Source organism: Plecotus auritus (genome assembly GCF_963455305.1).
Source record: "Plecotus auritus genome assembly, chromosome: 2".
NCBI lineage: Eukaryota > Metazoa > Chordata > Mammalia > Chiroptera > Vespertilionidae > Plecotus > Plecotus auritus.
The window spans coordinates 161,439,300-161,462,397 of NC_137771.1; the positions used below are offsets into that span (position 1 = coordinate 161,439,300).

The window sequence follows — 23,098 nt, forward strand, 5'->3', positions numbered from 1 at the left end:
CACATGGTTGTACAACTCCAGGGGTTGTCATTCCCTTCTACATAACGATGCTCAATGCTTTCATATACTATTCCTTTAGCTTTTCACCCTGAATGAATGACAGGGTTGTTGGCAGAGAAGTGAGCAAATATAAAAACATGAACTGCCCTCTCCCAAATCAACAAATTGTTCCTTCTACATATATGATTTTGGTTCAAGAATGTAAAGTTAAACGTGGAAATGAAAAGAACAAAATGTATTTAAGATGATGGAGCAAAGAAAGTTTTACTTGAAGACAAATTTTGTCATTCACAAGAATAAGAGGAATGCTGGAAGCTATCCAATGTCTACACTATCATGAAAGTGCATCAGAGAACTTGAAGGCTGATGGAACTTGAGCTTTAGTAAGGGCTAAAAGCTATGCACCAATTGTTCTGTCGAGACAATGGTGGCTCAAGCAATTTCCTGACCTAAGAGTCTCAAAGTAAATCTTTACTAATATTTACTGACCTTTAAGATAGTCTGCTATCGGATTGCCAGCCTGACTAAGGGCAAGATGTATGTTCTAAAACTGAATAAAAGCTCCCCAGTGGAGCCTTTCCACTAGAGAAGGGTTTTCCACCTGGCCCCCCATGCCTTTAAATTCATATTTCTTGTCTAGTGAATTCGTTTGTGCACAGCCCCTTTTACAGATCCTGAACCCTAGCCACAAAGGATGCAGCAATCACAGAGGAAGTTGATAAAAAGGTGTCAAAACCTCTACACAAGATGAAGAACAAAAGATGAGGGAATGGGAGGAATCACTCTTGGCAGGTCTGTCCTCCCAGATGGATGTTCCCTGTGTCCCTAATTAATATTCTATGTGCAGTTAGTGATTTCTACCAAAGTGAATTACTGGCATATAAACCAAACTCTGTCTTTTGAATTATAAAACAGTCCAAGTGAAATGCTGCTACATGTGAGGACAAGGGAAAAAGCATACCTTTTTCCTTTAAAAAAGGAAAGCGTGCACATTAATATATTTTAATTAAGTAATTTTTCTGCTTAGAATTTTCAGTTAAATTTTTCTAGTTTGGGATGCAACAGAAACCAATTGTTAGCACATTTTATAAGCAGGTGAGATGATTCCAGTGAACAGAGCTTTGAAAATTCATTTCTGGATATGTCAAGAGGAAAGCTGTCCTAGATAAATGCACTAGAAGGGCTTTCATGGCAAATAATGGTACCTGTTTTCTTCCCTGAGCTCACGCTCCATGGCTTGTGTCTCCCGCTCCAGCCTCCGAGATCCCGTATAGTCTCTCCAGGCCTTCAGGACCTTCAGTTGAAACTTCCAGTTGGACAGAGTTCCAGCTTTCCCCAGCTTAATCCTGTGGTCAAGAATGAGCTTGTGCCAGGCAGAGAAATAGCGCTTCTGACACTACAATGGAAACATTTGAAAAATCACCACCAGTGTTTCTAATAGGTAATAAAGCCCTCTCCTCAGATTTTTGCCTCACACTTTTTCTAACAAAATTAGCAACTTTTGTCTTAATGGAAGGGGAACAGACCAGACACAATTACTTTATGCTAATAATGACAATATTCAAGTCATGCAACTGAGGCACTCTCAGCCTCATGACTTAAACTAAATACTTCATCCTCATTGTAAGGCACCAGTTCTATGGGGAGCTGGAGTAACAGTCACATTTAAGGTCTAAGATAAGGAGCTTGTCTGAGAGACTTGAAAGATCTGCTTCCGACAGGATCTCTCGTGCCAGGCTATCTTGGAATTTAAAATACCAACCATTTAATCCATCCCTGTTACTAATTCTGCTGATGTCCTGCATAAATGGACATGGAGGTCCCATAAGGATGGAGTGGGTTCTCTGGTCCCTGGGAACAACACAACTAAAAACAGTAGCTTGAGCTGGGTGACCCCTAACTATGTTTGGGCCTTGGTGGAGCAGGCCTAGAGAGACTGGACACTCAGGCTTCCTACAATCTTCCACTGTATGCATGTGACAATAATCAGACAAGGTCTGCTGACCCTAAGGATGCCCTAGAAAAGTGCTCATGGCCTCGTCTAAGAAAATCTCTGAGATCTAGTCCTTGTTTTTATCTTCTATTTTCACAGAAAACTTGATGTTCCTAGTACATCAAATTACTTTCATCTCTTGGCCTTACACCAACCATACTGTTTCACACATTTCTATCTATGGTCATCCTAATTTCTCCCTCCTTTTCTCTCCTCTCCCTGCCTGACTACTTCAGAAGTCACCTCCCTTAGGGAGCCCTCCTATTACCAACCACTCTCCCCAAATGTCAGTGCCCTTCCAGAGCAATCTATGCTTTCTTCAGTCAAGACACTCAATACACTGCATTACAATCACCTGTTCACTGGTTTGCACTAGACTAGGACCTCTGGAAGGAAAGATCCCGGCTCCATAAATGGGAATGGCAAGTCTGGGAGCGTTACCAAGTATGGGGAGCACTAAATGGAAAGCAACCTGATAGGAGGTGCCTTTGTGGGAGGTCTGAGGGATGCCTGATGCCCAGCAACGAGAACTTAGTAGCACTCTCAGGGTCAACCTGATTTACTGCTTCTTTCTTTATAAAAATACTTATCTTTCACTATTTCAACATTTAGTAAGCACACCACTGTGTTTGAATTTGGGAACTCTGAAAAAAGTTGCTTAGATATAGATTTTAAGGTGTCATAGGGAGAGAGAATAAATTAAAAGTCTAATAACATAAGGGAGTATATGCTAGAATATTTTTTTAGTTCTTTTTTTAAAATAGAACTTTATTGTTCAGATTATTACAATTGTTCCTCTTTTTACCCCCCATAGCTCCCCTCCACAGGGTTCCCACCCCACCCTCTGCCCTTACCGCCCCCCCCACTGTCCTCATCCATAGGTGTACGATTTTTGTCCAGTCTCTTCCCGCACCCCCCACACCCCTTTCCCCTTGAGAATTGTCAGTCCACTCCCTTTCTATGCCCCTGATTCTATTATATTAACAAGATTATTCTGTTCATCAGATTTTTTATTCACTTGATTTTTAGATTCACTTGTTGATAGATATGTATTTGTTGTTCATAATTTTTATCTTTACCTTTTTCTTCTTCCTCTTCTTAAAGAATACCTTTCAGCATTTCTTATAATACTGGTTTGGTGGTGATGAACTCCTTTAGCTTTTTCTTATCTGTGAAACTCTTTATCTGACCTTCAATTCTGAATGATAGATTTGCTGGGTAGAGTAATCTTGGTTGTAGGTTCTTGCTATTCATCACTTTGAATATTTCTTGCCACTGCCTTCTGGCCTGCATAGTTTCTGTTGAGAAATCAGCTGACAATTGGGTGCTCCCTTGTAGGTAACTAACTGCTTTTCTCTTGCTGCTTTTAATATTCTCTCTTTGTCTTTTGCTCTTGGCATTTTAATTATGATGTGTCTTGGTGTGGTCCTCTTTGGATTCCTTTTGTTTGGGGTTCTGTGCGTTTCCTGGACTTGTAAGTCTATTTCTTTCACCAGGTGGGGGAAGTTTTCTGTCATTATTTCTTCAAATAGGTTTTCAGTATCTTGCTCTCTCTCTTCTTCTGGCACCCCCATAATTCGGATGTTGGTACACTTGAGGTTGTCCCAGAGGCTCCTTACACTATCTTCATATTTTTGGATTCTTTTTTCTTTTTGCTTTTCTGGTTGGGTGTTTTTTGCTTTGTATTTCAAATCTTTGACTTGATTCTTGTGGATCCTCTAGTCTGCTGTTGGATCTCTGTATATTATTTTTTTTTTCCAGTCAGTGTATGCTTAATTTCTAGTTGGTCCTTTTTCATATCCTCCAGGGTCTCACTAAATTTATCAGCCTTTTCTAGAAAATTCTTGAAAAACCTTATAACCATGGTTTTGAACTCTATATCCAGTCATTTGCTTTCCTCCATTTCTTTCATTTGTGACCTGTTTCTTTGTCTCCGCATTTTGGCTGCTTCCCTGAGTTAATAGAGTGGCTTTGTGTGGTAGGTGTTCTATAGGGCCCAGTGGCTCAGCCTCCCCAGTTACCTGAGGTGGACACTTTTGGTGCACCCCTTTATGGGCTGTGTGCACAGTCTTGTTGTAGTTAAGCCTTGATTGTTGTTGGTATCACTGGGGGGAATTGACCTCCAGGCAGTGAGGATCAGCTGTGTCTACAATGGGAGAACTTCTGTGCTGGAGACACTCTTATGAGACAAGACTTGCTTCAGTGGGGGCTTTGGTGCTCACTGAGTCTGCCCCCTGAGTGTGTCCCTTGTGGATCTGAGGAGTTGTAATCTGGATGGTCCCACTCTGACCCCTGGGTACACTGGCTCTTGGATCTCCAAGGAGGTGCTAATTTAGCCTCTGTCTGAGGCCACCCAGCAGGAGCTGTGGAGAGATCTGCAGATTCCTCTTCTTTGTTTGGGTTTTGGAGGTGCCCAGATGAGGCCCAGCTGTGAAGCAATGCAAGCTGCTGTGGGGCCATGGGCCTTCTTTTGGATGTTCTGGGTCTCACTGACTCAACTGCAGTTTGTTAGGTAAGTTTAAAATTCAAAGGACCAGGCCATTCATATGCAAAAGCCTCTGCGCTCAGCTTGGATGGGGCGGAGTCTCAGGGCGGAGCAAACAGCAATGGCTTCCCATCAGCCCTGCCCTAAGAGGCCCCTGGGTCTCAGTGTCCTGTGGTAATCGCTGCAAGCACCTCTGAGAGAAAGCCGCCCTCGAGTTTTGCCTGCTGCCAGACAGTCCAGTTTCTCCCTGTATGAGTCTGGGTCCCCAGAGTCTAGCCCGGAACTGGAGTTCAGAGAAGTCTGGAGCTCTTGTTTCCCTCTCGATTGAGAAAGCCAGCCTCGTACTCAGTTGCCAGCCCTCTTTGCACACACGCCTCTGTACCTCTGCCTTCCGCAGCTCCTGTGAGTCTCAGTGTGCTTTTCTCTTTCCTTCTAGTTGTAGAATTTCCACTCAGCCAGCCTTCCTGTGGTTCTGGATGATGTCTGTTTTGTTTTTTAGTTGTAGTTTTGAAATTGTTGTGCGAGGCAGCAGTTCGGGTGTTTACCTATGCCGCCATCTTGGTTTCTCCCTATGCTAGAATTTTTAGAAATAGGCCACTTGGTCAGAAATATTTTCTACATAGGAATAGTCATATTCCCATTTAGACAAAATACAAAATCTTTATTTCACATCAGAAGAAACCATGGAAAACTTTAATAAACTCTTGTTCCTCTTCTATTATGTCAAACAAGGGCACATTTTCTGAACCTTTATCTCTGATTCAGTAGAAGGAGGGAGAGAGGTGGAAGAAGACAGGAACAGAAGAAGGAAGATTTGCTGAATATAAGATATCCTTCAGTCATAACAAGAAAGAAACACAGCTGCCAGGCGGAGGGGTTATGCTTTTTGCATTATCATCTGTTTATCCCACAAAATACATCATGAAAAATGTTCACTTGTGTGCCATAGTCAAAAGAAAATATCCTCTACTTACCAGATTCATTTAAGAGATTCCTCTTGAATGACTTGTTTTTTATCTCCTAGAATATGTCTAATGATGAAATAGCACAAACATAATCCACTTTGACAATAACACTATTTACTAATAGTTTCCTTCTTGGATTTCTACATTCCTTTTCTCCATAAGTTCAAAGCACCCTACATGTACTATTTTACTAGTATTAATTTGTATTTACTAGTATTAAAGCATTACAAAATGAAGACTGCAGATATCATTATACTTTACCTTACCAAGCTGAACTTCAAGTAGAGAAGGTCTAATGACTAAATTCACAAAATAAAGAGTTAGTGGTACACCCAAGACTAAAACTGAAACACTCTGAATCCTGACGACCCTAATCTCTTAGACAAAAAGGTCTCTCCTCAAAAGGAAGGCACATTCTTTTTTTTTTCTTCTTTTTTTTAATGCTGAAAGACAAAGAACTTCATATATAACTTACTAGGGTTAGAAAAGCACTGCTAGAACATATCCTAACTTAAGAATAAATTCTACAGTTAATCTATTTCTTTTAAAATACTTAAGTTTAGATTTAGATAGCAAAATGATCAATTTTAAAGGTCTATAATTCAGTTTCACTACACAGAAGTTAATAGCAGGAAAGTGACAGCCTTCTTTTTTGTCCCTAGGGCTAATGTTGCCCCTCCCTTTCTTATTGAGTAACATCTATACTAATAAAAGGGTAATATGCTAATTAGACTGGATAGACCGGATGTCTTCTGGACATCCTTCTAGACAAAGCTGCGGTGGCTGCGAGGGCCGAGGAGGGCCAGCAGCCATGGCAGCTGGCAGTGGCAGCAGCAGCGGGGTGATGGGGGTGGCGCCTTCCCCTGATCGGCCTGGTTGCCTCCTGCAGAGGGAGGCCAGACTGCGGCTTAGGCCCACTACCCAGGGTAGTGGGCCTAAGCCAGGGGTGGGCAAACTTTTTGACTCGAGGGCCACAATGGGTTCTTAAACTGGACCGGAGGGCCGGAACAAAAGCATGGATGGAGTGTTTGTGTGAACTAATATAAATTCAAAGTAAAGGAGCGGAGGGGAGAGCAAGAGAACCCTCCGCTCTTTCGGCTCCACGGGCCGGATAGAACAGCCGAACAGGCCGGATCCGGCCCGTGGGCCGTAGTTTGCCCACGGCTGGCCTAAGCTGTCAGTAGGATATCACCCGAGGGCCCCTGGACTGTGAGAGGGGGCAGGCCGGGTTGAGGGACACCCCCTCCAGTGCATGAATTTTCGAGCACTGGGCCTCTAGTCTATATATATAATACCCTAATATGCAAATAGACTGAACGGCAGAACAACTGAACAACCGGTTGCTGTCATCAGGGTGAGCCTCTGGTGGTTACTGAAAATTCTTTACTCCCACAAACCACGGTCCTGCCCAATGCTCACATGTGCTGCTGCTGGCACCAGCACCACTTGCACCTGCTACTGGCACCAGAGCTGCTGCTTGCACCTGCTGCCAGCGCCTGGTGCTGGTCCCAATTGCTCAGCACCATCAGGGGGTGTGAGCAGCAGCTGCCAGCCCTATTGCCCCTGAGGGCTTCTCTACCTCCCCCTGCTCCTGAGGGGAGAACAGGCCAGTAGCTGTCGCTTGCACCCACTGATGGTGCCGGCTCTGCTTGCACTCGCTGCTGGCGCCGGCCCCAATTGCTCCGCACTGTCAGTGGGTGTGAGCAGTGGCGGCGGAAGTGGAGCTGCCAACAGACAGGGGACCAGGGGCTAATGGGGAAGTGGCTGGGTGGGGTCACAGAGGATGGGCAGAGACATGCCTCTGTGCCCACCGCAGCCTTGCAGCTCACAGTTCCTTTCAAGGTGCACGAATTCATGCACTGGGCCCCTAGTTGGTTAATAAGATTATATAGGTTTCAAGTGTAAACTCAATGATATAACATCTGTATATTGCACTGTGTGCCTACCACCCAAAGTCAAATCACCATATATTTGACCCCCTTTATCCTTTACTAATCCCCACCCATGTACTTTTCCTCTGGTAACCACCATACTATTATCTGTGTCTATGAGTTTTTGTTTATTTTGTTTGTTCATTTGTGGCTTTCAGTTTTATATTCCACATATGAGTGAAATCATATGGTTCCTAACTTTGTTTTTTTATTGTTTAAAGTATTACATATAGTAGTACATATATCTCCTTTTTTTTCCCCCATTGAACTTCCCCCAGCCTCCCCTACCCCGTCGCATGCCCTCATCCCACCCCCCCCCCTCAGTGTCTTGTGTCCATTGGTTGTGCGTATATGTGTGCATACAAGTCCTTTGGTTGATCTCTTCCCCCCGCTCTCCAACACTCCCCAGCCTTCCCGCTGTAATTGGACAGTCTGTTTGGTGCTTTACTGATTCTGTATCTATCTTTTTGTTCATCAGGTTATAATGTTCTTTATTTTCCATAAATAAGTGAGATCGTGTGGTATTTTTCTTTCACTGTCTGGCTTATTTCACTTAACATAATGCTCTCCAGGTCCATCCATGTTGCTGCAAATGGTAAAAGTTCCTTCTTTTTTTATAGCAGTGTAGTATTTCATTGTGTAGATATACCATAGTTTTCTAATCCACTCATCTGCTGATGGGCACTCAGGCTGTTTCCAAATCTTAACTATGGTGAATTGTGCTGCTATGAACATAGGGGTGCATATATCCTTTCTGATTGGTGTTTCTAGTTTCTTGGGATATATTCCTGGAAGTGGGATTACTGGGTCAAATGGCAGTTCCATTTTTAGTTTTCTGAGGAAACTCCATACTGTTCTCCACAGAGGCTGCACCAGTTTGCATTCCCAGCAGTAGTGCATGAGGGTTCCTTTTTCTCCGCATCCTCGCCAGCACTTGTCATTTGTTGATTTGTTGATGGTTGCCATTCTGACAGGTGTGAGATGGTACCGCATTCTCGTTTTGATTTGCATCTCTCAGATAATTAGTGACTTTGAGCATGTTTTCATATGTCTCTTGGCCTTCCTTCTGTCTTCTTTCAAAAAGATTCTATTTAGGTCCGTTGCATTTTTTATTGGATCATTTATCTTCCTTTTATTAAGTTCTATAAGTTCCCTGTAGATGTTGGAGATTAAACTTTTATCAGTAATAACATTTGCAAATATGCTCTCCCACACAGTGGGCTTTCTTGCTGTTTTGTTGATGGCTTCTTTTGCTGTGCAAAAGCTTTTTATTTTGATGTGGTCCCATTTGTTTATTTTCTCCTTAGTTTCCATTGCCCTAGGAGCGGTATCGGTGAAGAAATTGCTTCGGCATATGTCTGAGATGTCTCTGTCTGTGGATTCCTCTAGTATTTTTATGGTTTCTTGTCTTATGTTTAAGTCCTTTATCCATTTTGAGTTTATTTTTGTGTATGGTATAAGTTGATGGTCTAATTTCATTTTTTTGTATGTATCTGTCCAATTTTCCGAATACCATTTATTGAAGAGACTGTCTTGACTCCATTGTATGTTCATACTTCCTTTGTCAAATATTAATTGAGCATAGTGGTTTGGGCCGATATCTGGGTTCTCTATTCTATTCCATTGGTCTATATACCTGTTCTTGTGCCAGTACCAGGCTGTTTTGAGAACAGTGGCTTTGTAATACAGCTTGAAATCCGGTATTGAGATCCCACCTACTTTGTTCTTCTTTCTCAGGATTGCTGTGGCTATCTGGGGTCTTTTTTTTTTATTCCAGATGAAATTTTGGAGAGTTCTTTCTAAGTCTGTGAAATATGTCATTGGTATTTTAATGGGGAGTGCATCGAATCTATAGATTGCTTTGGGTAGTATGGACATTTTAATGATGTTGATTCTACCAATCCATGAACACGGTATGTCCTTCCATCTGTTTACGTCTTCCTCTATCTCTTTTTTCAGTGTTCTATAGTTTTCCTCGTATAGGTCTTTTACCTCCTTAGTTAAGTTTATTCCTAGGTATCTTAATTTTTTTGGTGAGATGGTAAATGGGATTGCTTTTTAAGTCTCTATTTCTGTAAATTCACTATTGGTGTATAGAAATGCCATAGATTTCTTGGCATTAATTTTGTATCGTGCTACATTACCAAATTCATTTATTAAGTCTAATAGTTTTTTAACGGAGTCTCTCGGGTTTTTTATGTACAATATCCTATCATCTGCAAATAAGGACAGCTTTACTTCTTTTCCAATTTGGATGCCTTTTATTTCTTCTTCTAAGAAATAAAAATCATAATGCAATGGCTAATACTTCCAGTACTATGTTGAACAGGAGTGGTGAAAGTGGGCATCCCTGTCTTGTTCCTGTTCTTAGGGGAAATGGTTTTAGTTTTTGCCCATTGAATATGATGTTGGCTGAGGGTTTATCATATATAGCTTTTATTACATTGAGGTACGATCCTTCTAGTCCCACCTTGTTGAGAGTTTTTATCAAGAAAGGGTGTTGGATTTTGTCAAATGTTTTTTCTGCATCAATTGATATGACTATGTGATTTTTATCTCTCAATTTGTTTATGTGATGTATCACGTTTATTGATTTGTGGATATTGTACCATCCTTGCATTCCTGGGATAAATCCTACTTGGTCATGGTGTATGATCTTTTGATGTACTGCTGGATCCGATTTGCTAGAATTTTGTTGAGGATTTTGGCATCTATGTTCATGAGGGATAGTGTGCTGTAATTCTCTTTCATTGTGTTGTCTTTATCTGGTTTTGGTATTAGGGTGATGCTGTCTTCATAGAATGAGTTTGGAAGTGTTCCTTCCTCTTGAATTTTTTGAAATAGTCTGAGGAGGATAGGTTTTAGTTCTTCCTTGAATGTTTGGTAAAACTCCCCTGTGAAGCCATCTGGCCCTGAGCTTTTGTTTGCTGGAAGCTTTTTGATGACTGCTTCAATTTCTTCCATAGTTATTGGCCTATTGAGGTGTTTAGATTCTTCCTTATTGAGTTTTTGGAGGTTGTATTTTTCCAGGAATATGTCCATTTCCTCCAGGTTGTCCAGTTTGTTGGAATAGAGTTGTTCATAGTATTTTTTAACAATCCTTTGTATTTCGGCGGGGTCTCTTGTTATTTCACATCTTTCATTTCTGATTTTGTTTATTTGGGTCCTCTCTCTTTGTTTCTTGGTGAGCCTGGGTAGAGGTTCATCAATCTTGTGTATCCTTTCAAAGAACCAGCTCTTGGTTTTGTTGATCGTTTGTATTGTCTTTTTGGTCTCTATGTCATTTATCTCCGCTCTGATCTTTATTATTTCCTTCCTTCTGCTTATACTGGGCTTTTCTTGCTGCTCTCTTTCTAACTCTTTGAGTTGTAGGGTTAGGTAATTTATTACCATTGTTTCTTGTTTTTTGCAGTAGGCTTGTAGAGCTATGAACTTCCCTCTCAAGACTGCTTTTGCTGTGTCCCATAGATTTTGGATTGTTGTGTTTTCATTGTCATTTGCTGCCATGATGTTTTTTATTTCTTCTTTGATCTCTCTGGTAACCCAGTAATTGTTTAATAGCATGCTCTTTAGTCTCCATGTGTTTGATTTTTTTGGATTGTTTTTATTGCAGTTGATTTCCAGTTTTATGCCATTGTGATCTGAGAAGATGCTTGATATGATTTCTATCTTCTTGAATTTGAAGATACTTTGCCTATGACCCAATATATGGTCTATCTTTGAAAATGACCCATGTGCACTTGAGAAGAATGTATATTCTGTGGCTTTGGGGTGAAATGTTCTGAAGATGTCAATTAATTCCATCTGGTCTAGTGATTCATTTAGGATTGATGTTTATTTGCTGACTTTTTGTTTAAGGATTTGTCCAATGGTGATAGTGGGGTATTAAAGTCTCCTACTATGATTGTATTGCTGTCAATCTCTCCCTTGATATCCTCCAAGAGTTTTTTTATGTATTTGGGTGCTCCTGTATTGAGTGTGTATGTGTTTACCAGAATTATTTCTTCTTGTTGGATTGCTCCCTTTAGTATTATGAAGTGGCCTTCCTTATCTCTTGTTATGTCCTTCACTTTGAGATCTAATTGGTCAGATATAAGTATTTCTACACCTGCTTTTTTTTCCATTTACATTTGCCTGAAAAACCTTTTCCCATCCCTTCACCCTCAGTCTGTGTGTGTCTTTTTTACTGAGGTGGGTTTCTTGTAGACAGCAGATATATGGGGTCATGTTTTCTTATCCAATCCGTTACCCTATGTCTTTTGATTGGGGCATTTAATCCATTTACATTTAAAGTCATTATTGATAGGTACTTGTTTGTCACCATTTTTATTCTTTACCCCATGTTCCTTCTTCGCTTCCTATTTCTGTGTGTTTTTTTTTTTTCAACAGACCCTTTAACATTTCTTGCATTGCTGGGTTGGTGGTAATAAACTCCCTTAGTCCTTTTTTTGTCTGTGAAGCTCCTGATTTCACCTTCAATTTTGATTGATAGCCTTGCTGGGTACAGTAGTCTTGGATTCAGACCCTTCCTTTGCATGACTTTGTATATTTCATTCCATTCCCTTCTGGCCTGATGTGTTTCTGTTGAGAAATCAGTCGCTATCCTGATGGGGGATCCTTTGTAGGTGACTTTCTGTCTCTCTTTGGCTGCTTTTAATATTCTTACTTTGTCGTTGGTGTTTGCCAATTTAATTATAATGTGCCCTGGTGTCAGTTTTTTGGGGTTCATTTTGATTGGGACTCTGTGAGCTTCTTGGATTTGTGTGAGTTTTTTCTTCCCTATATCAGGGAAGTTTTCTGTCATTTTTTCTTCAAACAGGTTTTCTATTCCTTGCTCAGTTTCCTATCCTTCTGGAACCCCTATTATGCGGATGTCATTTTGTTTCGTGTTGTCCCAAAGTTCCCTTAGGCTCTCCTCCTGCTTTTTAATTTTTTTTTTCTAGAAGCTGCTCTATTTGGGTATTTTTTCCTACCCTGTCTTCTAGCTCACTGCTGTGGTCCTCTGCTTCTTCTAATCTACTCTTGATGCTTTCTATTGAGTTCTTTACAGCAGCGATGTCATTTTTCATTTCTTTTTGGTTCTTCTTAATTTCCTCTTGGTTCTTACTCATATTGTCGAATTTGTCTTCCATTCCTTTCATCCACCTTATGACCATTTCTCTGAATTCTTTCTCTGATAGATTGCTTGCCTCCATTTCATTTACTTCCTTTTCTGGTGATGTTTGCTTTTCTTTCATATGTGGGATGTTTCTTTGCCTCCCCATGATCTCTCTTTTCCAGGTGTCTGGTTATGTAGTTCTCTCTCTCCTGCATTGATTTAAAGACACAAAATACAACACAACAAGGTACAACGCACAAGGCACTGAACACAAATGTATTCACGATATTAATAATCCCAAATAAAGGTGACCACTAGAGAAAGGTGAATTAGAGGATAGAAGAGATAGAAGAGAAAAAAAAAAAAAAGAAAAAAGGAGTGCAAAAATGAAATTGAGAAAAGGAAAAAAAGTAAGAGAGAAAAGAGAGAGAATAAGAAAGAAGAGGGGAAAAACTATATATATATGGGGAGAAAACTCTAATAGAACAGCCACTAATCCCAACAAATGCCAGCAACAAGTACCTGGAGGTGAATGCAAACTACAAATAACAAGTAATATCAAGAAAGGCGAAGGAAAACAGAAGCAAAAAACAAACAAACACAAAACAAAACAAAAAAACAAAGAGAAATAGCAAAACAATCTCACAAACAAGCAAAAAAAATCAATATAATCAACAATGAAGCACACAACAACAAAAGGACAGAGAGAAAAAAGTTTTGGATAGTGAAGAATGAGAAAAGAGAGGTGTGTATGGACTTGGAGCAGGGGATTGGAAATTAGATATATAGGTATGGTGAACAGGGGGTAAAAAGAAGGAATAGGGAAAATCTAAAGCAGGAATAGGGTAAGAGAAACAGGACAACAAAAGGGGGAAAGTGAGGAAGAGAAGTGTTGCTATAAAGGTAAAGTTGAGATAGAGTAAAATGGTGCTAAAGGAAAGATGAAAATAGAATGTAGAACACTAATCCCAAAGTAAAATCAAGAGAAAATAAAATGACACTTATTTTTAAAAAGGGTAAAATATTAGTAGCAATAATACTGATTGAAAATAAAAATGTAATAATTAAAAAGATAAAATCAAGTGAGGAAAAAAAAATTTAGTTTCTTAAGTAAAAGGTGAAAAAAATAAAAATAAAAATGTGCAGTAGTGAAGGTCATTCACTTCCTCTACTGTTCTGTTTGGTACGCTTGTTTCCTAGTCAGGACAGTATTGCAGTTCCCTGCATTATGCTGCTCCTCAGTGTTGTAAGCCAGTCCTGATTTTTAAGCAGGCAGTACGTCTCTATTTCATATTTTCCTTTATTTGTTTTTACACAAGAGTTAATTTGTGATTCAACCCCTGGGTGGCAGTGTTTCTGGATTGACCTCTGGGTCTATAGGTCCTCTCTAGCTAGTGTTTAGATTTGTTTTCCCTGTGGCACTTAATACCGGTTTGGTGGAGTGGGTTGCCCCAGAGCTGGTTCTCTGATGGTTATTCCCCGCTCTGATCCCCAGGTTCCAGAAAAACAACTTTCCCCTGCAGTCTCTTAGAGCGACCCCAATTGGGTGATCCTATGTATTGGGCTTAGTAATCAGAAGCAAGGATTTAAAGAGGAAAAGAAAAAAAAAAAAAAAAAAAGAGCCAGAGTAAGTGTGCGAACTCCAGGGCTGTGCACAAGTCTGTGCAGTCTTTTGTTTTTCCCTTGGGTCTAAGCAGCTGGCACACTTTTAAAATTTGTAGGCTGTCCTTTTGCATCCAGATCAAAATGGGTTGCTTTTTAGAGTTCCCTTCTGTTAGCAGCTCTGCGGACCCCCTTCCACACGCCAGCACCAACAGCCACAGATCACGCCAGCACCAATAACCACGGATTTTTCTAGGCGCAGACTTCCCCAGGTCTCCAGCTCCCGCCAAGCGCGTGTTTTTCTCTCCTGCTGGGACCAGAGACCTCACCTTATCCCAGGTGAAATCTGACCTTTCTGTGGTGGAATGTAGAGCTCCTCTGAATCCGCATGCTTGCGCCACTCGGGGACCGATGTTCTCAGGTTCGCAGCTGTTCGGTGGGTGCCGTAGTTGTAGATTTTCAGGCTTCCGATAACATCCACTTTCCCCTTCAAGATGGCGTGGTCTCCGTGTCCGATCTGGTAGCTCCGGGAGGGAACCCAGCAGCAGTGGGGGCTGTCTGGTCAGGGGAGCCCCGTCCAGCAGTCTACCACTGTATCCTGGAGTATAGCTGTCCCTCAACTCACCAACAAACACTCCCCATGCAACCACACACTCTCCCTTTGTTTTCTCACTCACACAGTATCTTGCAGTCTGCCTTCCCGTAAGCAGCCATCTTCTCTGGTTCCTAACTTTTTCTAACTTATTTCACTTTGCCTGATATTCTCAAGACCTATCCACGTTGTGTCAAATGGCTGCTTTCTTAACACCAGGTTGCTATTGTTTTTTATTGATTTCAGAGAAAAAGGGAAAGGGAGAGAGAGATAGAAACATCAGGAGGTGAGAGAATCGTTGATCGGCTGCACGCCCTCTACTGGGGATTGAGCCCACAACCCAGGCATGTGCCCTGACTGGGAATTGAACTGTGACTTCCTGGTTCATAGGATGCTCAACCACTGAGCCACACCAGCCGGGCAGCTTGCTATTGGTTTTTATCCTGCCTACTAAAAAATGCAATCCCATTGAAATTTTAATAAAAATATAAAAGTATGAATGAAGAATAGCTAGTTGGTTATTCATGATTCATAGCAAACATTATTCAGGCAAACAGGGGTCCCACAAATGTGTTTAAAGGAAAACATTTGGGAAAAGAAAATACTCTCTGTCTCCTCTGGGAGATGCAAGCACTCTCATTGATTTAGAAGGGACGAGAAGTGGCACACGTCCATAGTCATAATCTACACCCTTCCTATTATAAGTTCCTGCTCTCCCAGGTCAGTTTCTCCTTTTTGGTTCTACACTCTAGAACTATAATAGTGCTTTATCTCTTCGCTCTTTGAAACAGAACTAGTATTTAAAACCACAATTGGGTTGGAAGAGAAATATACTCTGTTGAAGCCAGAACTTAATGTTTTAACTAGCTGGACAACCAGTCTGACCTCTCTCCATTCTTACTTAGCTTCATTTTTCTATGTACCATGTTTTTATTTCTGATAGATTTTCAAATACAGGGATGGGCAAAAGCAGGTTAATAAGAAATAATGTAACAATTAACAAATAAATAATAATGCAAGAATAAATTCCATGTTTCACATACAACTTTAAAACTACGTTTGCCTACCCCTGCATAGTAATACATTCTTTTACTAACTTCCAAATCTCTTTACATAGTTATGGTGATAATTAAGGCTTCATACAGGTCAATAAAATACTGGAAATCACTGTTGGAAAGACTGTTCCCAAGTACATATCTATAATAATTTCAAAAATAAAATACTACAAAATGAAATTTAGAAACTTTTTAAGTGAAATGCTTTTCTCCTTTCAAAGTCCTCTATAAGACATCATTTGGTCATTAAGGATTCTGCTCAAGAGAAGAAATGACAGTTTGCCCTGTCAAATTTATTACCTGCACTGGAGTTGCCTTCCTTGTGTTGGCAAGAAAGCTCTTCCCTGAAGTGTAATCACACCACTGTCACTGGGAGTGATTGACGTTGGGTGGAACAGCAATTTGCTATCTAATCTTCATTGTAATTTTAACCCTGTCACTAGAGAAGCTTGTTCTGATTAATGAAGTGGGTAACTCATCAAAATTCCTCAGCTACTTCCCTTTTGTCAGAAAGCTCAGTGATAATTGCATCAAAATTCTCTGCTATGGAAAATTAAACAATGAATTGTAAAGAGGACAAAAATGTCAACAAGTTTACAATTTATTTCTACCAAATGGAACTAACTGCGGTGCAACTAGTGGTCTAGGGGAGTTGGCCAAGGCACGAATGTTAGGAACCAAGCTACCCTCTCTCCCCCCAGGGCCCTAACTGACTTCTTGCTGCTCCCAGGCCAAAAGGAACAGACACTGTATCGCTATACAAGGAAGCGATCTACAACTTCTTTTTTCCTTTTGTGGACTACTGTAGCTGGGTGAAAGACGCCACAGACCATATGAAGTGTCTGGGGTTGGAGAGAGGAGGATATTGGCAAAATAAATGCCCCAGGAAGGAGCAGCACTGAAAAGTGGTACCTTGTGAAGCATCCTACTCCTAATTTTTATAATTTTCAAAAGAAAACAGAGGAAATTATTGTGTCTCCTACCCTCAGACATATACATATGCTCCTATAACTAAACACATTAGGGAAAATACACAGTGCCAAGACTTGACATGCTGTTGAGTTCCGCGCAAAAATCTGGAGGCCTAAACTTTGACAACCATTGCTGTGTGAAATACTACCTATGTCTATTGGCTATAGACAAAAAGCTACATCCTTGTTATATGCTGGGATATGTGATTCTGATTTTACATCTGTATTTTTTATTTCCTTTCTTTTTTAAACGTAAAATATGCTAATTATAAAAATTTAACAAACACATCCAAAAACAGAACAGAAGAATTAAACCCCTCACTCAGCTTCAAGGATTATCATCCTATTAACCAATGTCACACCAATCCTATCTAATAAAGAGGGAATATACTAATTGACCCTCATGCCATTGCAAAGATGGCAGCACCCACAGCCAATAAGGAGGGAATATGCTAATTGACTTCCATGCCCTCAAAGATGGCGGCGCCCACAGCCAATAAGGAGGGAATATGCTAACTGACTGCCATGCCCTCAAAGATGGCAGTGCCCAGAGCCATAAGATGGTGGCGCCCAGTCCACTCAGCCCCGCCGGGTTGGCAGGCATGTGGCAAGGCCGGGCCCACCTCTAGGCAGGCCCGGCTGCTCCACACACATGCCTCCAGAGTCCCCCAGTCCCCTTAGTCCCCCAGTCGCCCAGAGCTGGCCCAAGGTGCAGGCAAGCCTTGGATGGTGGCTGCCCAGGCAACACCCAAGGCACAGGCAAGCCTCAGATGTCAGCTGCCCAGCTGCCCAGGGCTGGCCCAAGGTGCAGGCAAGCCTTGGATGGTGGCTGCCCAGCCACCCAGGACCGCCCGAGGCTCAGGTAACCAGGGCTGGCTGAGGCTTACGCTGCCGGCAGTGGCAGCAGCAGAGGTGTGATGGGGGCTTCGCCTTCTGAGGGCTCCCAGACTGTGAGAGGGGGCAGGCTGGGCTGAGGGACCCCCCTCCAGGGCATTAATTTTCATGCACTGGGCGTCTAGTATATTTAATAATAATAAAGAATTATCAACATTGTGCTAATCTTGTTTCATCTCTCCTCTCCCTACTTTTTTTTTCTGGAGTATTTAAAAATAAATCCCAGACATCAGACATTTTATCATATCACCCATAAAAGCATTGAAATGTATTGCTAACATAAGGACATTTTGTAAATTCTTTTTAATTTTGTTAAGAAGTTTCAATCAAAAATACTGCTGTAATGAGCTAATTCTGCTTTACTCTAGTAGAATTTCAGAGAGCAATTGCTTAGTCTTGCCATACAGTAAATTCGTAGCAAGACTGTCTGGGATCTTTTAAAGAAGAATGACCATAACACAGCTATCACCGGTCATTCAGATAGGGCTCCTTTCCCAACATGGTTTGGACCATATTTTAAGAGGGAAGGCAGACTTACTGCTCCCCATCACCTTCTCTTTCCTTTCCTTTCGTCCGTTTCTAGACCTTCTTCCTCCCTCTATGAATCCCCACTCCCCTCTACACACACACACACACACATACACGCCCACAATGCCAAAAGTACAGCTTACCTCAGAATATATTAGACAAATGCTCGATTCACCTCTACAGTAGTCCAACAATAAGACAATGATATGATGTCATTTGTTCCTCACCCATACTGGTCTCAAGATCCTTATACTAGTAAATATATTCACCTGAAATGTCTAGTGTTTAAAGAAGAGGATATTCTACTCTGTAAAAGTTTAGAAGATGAACTTTATTTGTGCCAAAGGTTCTTTTCTTAAATTTTCAAAGCATAATCTAATTAGTTTTTTTTTAAAGAAAAAAATTATATATACATGAATGGAAGCTGTGGGATCAAAAAAGGCTTCATGTTTGAAAAACAAAACACCAGAGCAATATTTTGGTAAATTGGCCCTCACTGTCCCTTCTGTGAGAATAAGAAACCTGGGTTATTGTTGGATGAGGGTAAGGAAGAATATAATAACAAAATAAACAACCTCCTTACCAATCCTAGAATTTTACTTGGAAGTTGTCCAGAGAGTTGGTTATATGTATACCACACATGGTCCTTGGCAATAAACTTAGAGGATAGATTTACACAACTCCCAATATTCTTCATGTATGCCTGACATTTCTCTTTGCAGTAGTTTTATTTCCAAAGAGGCTTTTCTTTCATTTCCTTCCCCAAACAGACAACACTGCTGAAAGGATGGTTGCTATGTTTCAGTTCAGAAATTGTTTTGCTTCAGTAGTGTGTAGGCAGTCCTGATAAAGCTAAGATCTTTGGGAAGAAATCATGCTATATAAATGAGGTACTTAACTACAGTTCTCATCACCTTGTCAGAAAAAAATCCAGGCTTTTTTTCCATACATACCCATGCTCCCTTGGTTTAGTTTGGGGTGGCCTTTTGGAAGGCACAATGCCACAAACATAACATTAACTATGATTCTCTAACAGAAAAATCCAACCAAATAAGCAATTTTGGTTCCCCATAAAATAAAGATTTAGTGTCAACCCATCTTTCACTGTTCTCTTCAACTTTTACACGCAGGAAAGATTGTAGACTTTCTTGTCTTAATAAGAAAACATGAAATGTATTTCAGAGTAGGGTGCAAAACTAAGAAGGCTGTTTTCCAAATGGTGTAAGAACTTCATAGTTAATCCCTCGTGTTTTTTCTGCTAATTAGCAATGACACATGGATTGCTGAATCTCCCCAAGAGACTTCACTGTAAGATCAAAGAAAAAATAGGATAGGCTAGAAGCAGAAAATTTCTATAAAAAATTCTATAGATTTTTTTCATAAAACAATGAGGCTTAGAAATGAAATGTGTGGGAAAGGTGCATGAATAGTGTTTTAATGAGAGCCTGCTCTGTTTCTTTTAGAAAGTCTCCTATTAAATAACATGCTCCAAATGTGATGTTAAGAGATTGTTTGGGGAGTTGCCTGGCCGGTGTGGCTCACTGGCTGAGTGTTGACCTATGAACTACGGGGTCACGGTTCCATTCCTGGTCAGGGTACATACTGGGTTGTGGGCTCAATCCCCAGTAGGGGGGCATTCAGGAGGAAGTTGATCAATGATTCTCTATTATTATTGATGTTTCTATCTTTCTCCCTCTTCTTTCCTCTCCCTGAAATCAATTTAAAAAACATATAAAAAAAAAAACCTTAAAAAAAAAAGGAGAATGTTTGGGGAACAAATACAATCCAGAGCCAAAGCACAAAAAGTACAGGAATTAATGGAACCCAAACTACAGCAACTCTTTAAAACATATTCTTTAAAGTCTTCTTGCAAATACTCTATAGAGACAGCTGCTGGGTTTGTGCCAGTGACCCATTCTGAGGATGCTGACAGGAGCTTCCTGTTATTTAGCCGCTCACTGCAAGGCAGCTAGGCATCTTTCCCTTTTTTATCCTGTGGCCATATTTAGGCTGCTGAGTATCCAAGTTTCACTACCCAAGGGCAGCTCCAGGCTCCTTTGGAATAGGGTAGGAATGTGAGCTGGGACCAACAGAATGGGCCCAGAGGGCCTGCTACTCCGATGGCATTTACCTGAGGACCATCCTGTCTCCAGCCAAGTCAATGTAAAAGCCTGACAAGCTTGGTGGTAGATTTTCCCCATGTCGCATATATACCCATACACACTGGAGAAATCTAAATTAGAGGTTCACTAACAATCATCACAATGAAAGGGAAGGAGGACCTAGGTAACTTTGGAAAACAGTATTTTGGCTAATAAGGCTAAAAACAAAAATAACAGTATAAATATTATACTCAGTAAATTTATTTCCATAGTTGCATGGGTTAGGTATTCTGAAACTACTTTATAATAAACTAAGATTAAATAAGTAAGTAAATATATTTAGATAATAAGCTTTGGGTTACTCACTGTCAGAGAAAGAAGTTCTAGACAAGCAAGGAGGAAAGGTTATGCTAAAACCTGTGGTGCTGGGTTAGGGTTAAAGTTATTTTATTATATACTAGAGGCCTGGTGCACAAAATTTGTGCACTTGGGGACGGTCCCTTAGCCCGGCCTGTGCCCTCTTGTAGTATGGGAGCCCTCAGGGGATGTCCAATTGACGGGTTAGGCCTGCTCCAGGTCTAAGCCAGCAGTCGGACAACCTTAGCGCTGCCACAGAGGTGGGAGAGGCTCCTGTCACTGCCGCTGCACTTGCCAGCCATGAGCCCAGCTCAGGGCTTTTGGCTGAGCGGTGCTCCCGCTGTGGGAGTGCACTGACCACCAGGGGGCAGCTCCTGCATTGAATGTCTGCTCCCTGGTGATCAGTGCACGTCATAATGACCAGTTGTTTTGCCGTTTGGTCAATATGCATATTAGCCTTTTATTATATAGGATACACAGATAGATACAGAAATAAGTTACAAATAAAGGGGAAGGATAGTATGACCCTGTGTGTTGCACTGAACTTGGAGGCACCAGTTGTGAACTCATGGATTTTAATATGCATACTGACAGATAGCCACAGAAATAAATATAATGTGTGTGCACGCGTGGGTTAGTATACATACACATATTTCCCAACTATGTCTGCCGAGAGGGGAGGGCCTAGAAACAATGACACTCCAGGAGCAGTGAACATACCTAGTTCCATGATCTTGGTTTCTAAATATTATTCTCCAATAAAAGGAAACAGGTTCCATGTAGAAGTGGTTGATTCCAGGGTTAAGGCAGGAAAAAACAAGATTGTGGTGATAGAAAGAAAGGAAGTACCCAAAAAAGATGGAAGCATTTTGAAAGGGCAAAGAGTCAACTTGAAACATTTCCTAATGGCCAAAGTTAGAACAATATGAGTAAGAAAGTAAACAACAAAAACATTAGGTTATAACCCACAGAATAAAATAAATACCCATGAGCCTATACTGATACAGACAAATTATTGAATAAATAAATACTTAAGTAAATGGGGAAGAAGAGATAGTTTTTCCTTCTAGAAGAATTTCAATTAATAAATGGAGAAGAAATGAGGGAAATACAAAATGATCATTAGAGAAATATCACATTATATAATTGTTACAGGCAAGATCCACCAATGGATGCTAAAAGTAATAGGTGAAAGTTTAAGAATAAGCAGGAGAGTTGCATAATTTCACAATATTTCCTGTAAGACATTTATGAGTCACAAAGAGAAAATAGTAATTTTACAGTGGGGAAACCCATCAGGCACAATCTTAAGTGATCAAGGTTAACATCAACAGTAAAAAGACATATTAATGTTATGTACCCTCAATATGATGTGCTGAGATGGGCAGAGCTTCACTTCTTGTAGTATTCTTACCAAAAATGCATAATCTCAATCTAAGCAGAAGAAATCATCAGAAAACCCAAACTGGGAGACATTCTACAATTTGCCTGACTAGTACTCTTCAAAAATGTCAAGATCATAAAAGATAAGGAAAGACAGGTACTGGGAAGAGACTATGGAGACATAACAACTAAATGCAACATGAAATTATGGACTGAGTCCTAGAACAGAAAAAGGACATAACAGAAAAACTGGTGACATTCTAATCCTATATAATAAAAGCCTAATATGCTAAGTGTCCGACCATTTGTTCAACTGTTTGACCAGTCACTATGACACACACTGACCACTAGGGGGCAGATGCTCTGACCAGTAGGTTAGCTTGCTGCTGGGGTCTGGCCAATCAGGACTGTGCGAGATGGGCCAGACACACCCTGGAGCCCTCCCCGCCCCGATTGTGCACTGGTGGGGTCCCTTGGCCTGGCCTGCACCCTCTGCCAATCTGGGACCCCTCAGGAGATGTTGGAGAGCCAGTTTCGGCCCAATCCATGCAGGCCAGGCTGAGAGACCCCACTGATGCACGAATCTGTGCACCAGGTCTCTAGGAGAAGCTATAGTTTAGTTAATGGTATTTAACTAAATACCAATGTTAATTTCCTAGTTTTGATAATTATACTATGCTTATGTAAGATATTAATATTGGGGAAAGCTGGGTGAAGGGTATTCAGGAACCCTGTGTACTGTTTTTTGCAACTATTCTGTATGTCTAAGATTATTTAAAAATAAAAACTATAGTAATAAAGTATAGGTTCAAATCAAGCAGAATCTGTGACAAAGTGGAGATAATTCATTCACAATCTCATGTTTACATATACTGGCTGGTCCTTCTAAAATTGATTAATCTGTTTTAGTAGGGCACTAAATTTGCAAAATTCTTACGTGTCTAAAATTCATACCTAGCACTTCTATCTAAAACATACATTATTATTTTTTCTTGTATAGTGAACTTCTCCAATAAAGTTTAAAAGTTAATCTTATTGGGAACACATATCTTACTCATCTCTCACTGGTTGGGTAATATATCATGGCACTTTTTCCTTATGTTTCTCAAGATAGACCCCTGAGTACTCACTTGCTTCCTACT

The 23,098-nt window shown here is 40.7% G+C and overlaps 1 protein-coding gene across 2 annotated transcripts in view; it reads right to left on the reverse strand.

Moving 5' to 3' along the window:
* Positions 1–23,098, reverse strand: part of CCDC191 (coiled-coil domain containing 191) — an 82,174-nt gene that overhangs the window by 35,826 nt on the left and 23,250 nt on the right. For both annotated transcript variants that reach the window (XM_080654250.1, XM_080654249.1), the window contains exon 8: positions 1,206–1,396. In XM_080654250.1, the coding sequence (XP_080510376.1) occupies positions 1,206–1,396 (191 nt within the window). The remainder of the gene's footprint in view (positions 1–1,205; positions 1,397–23,098) is intronic.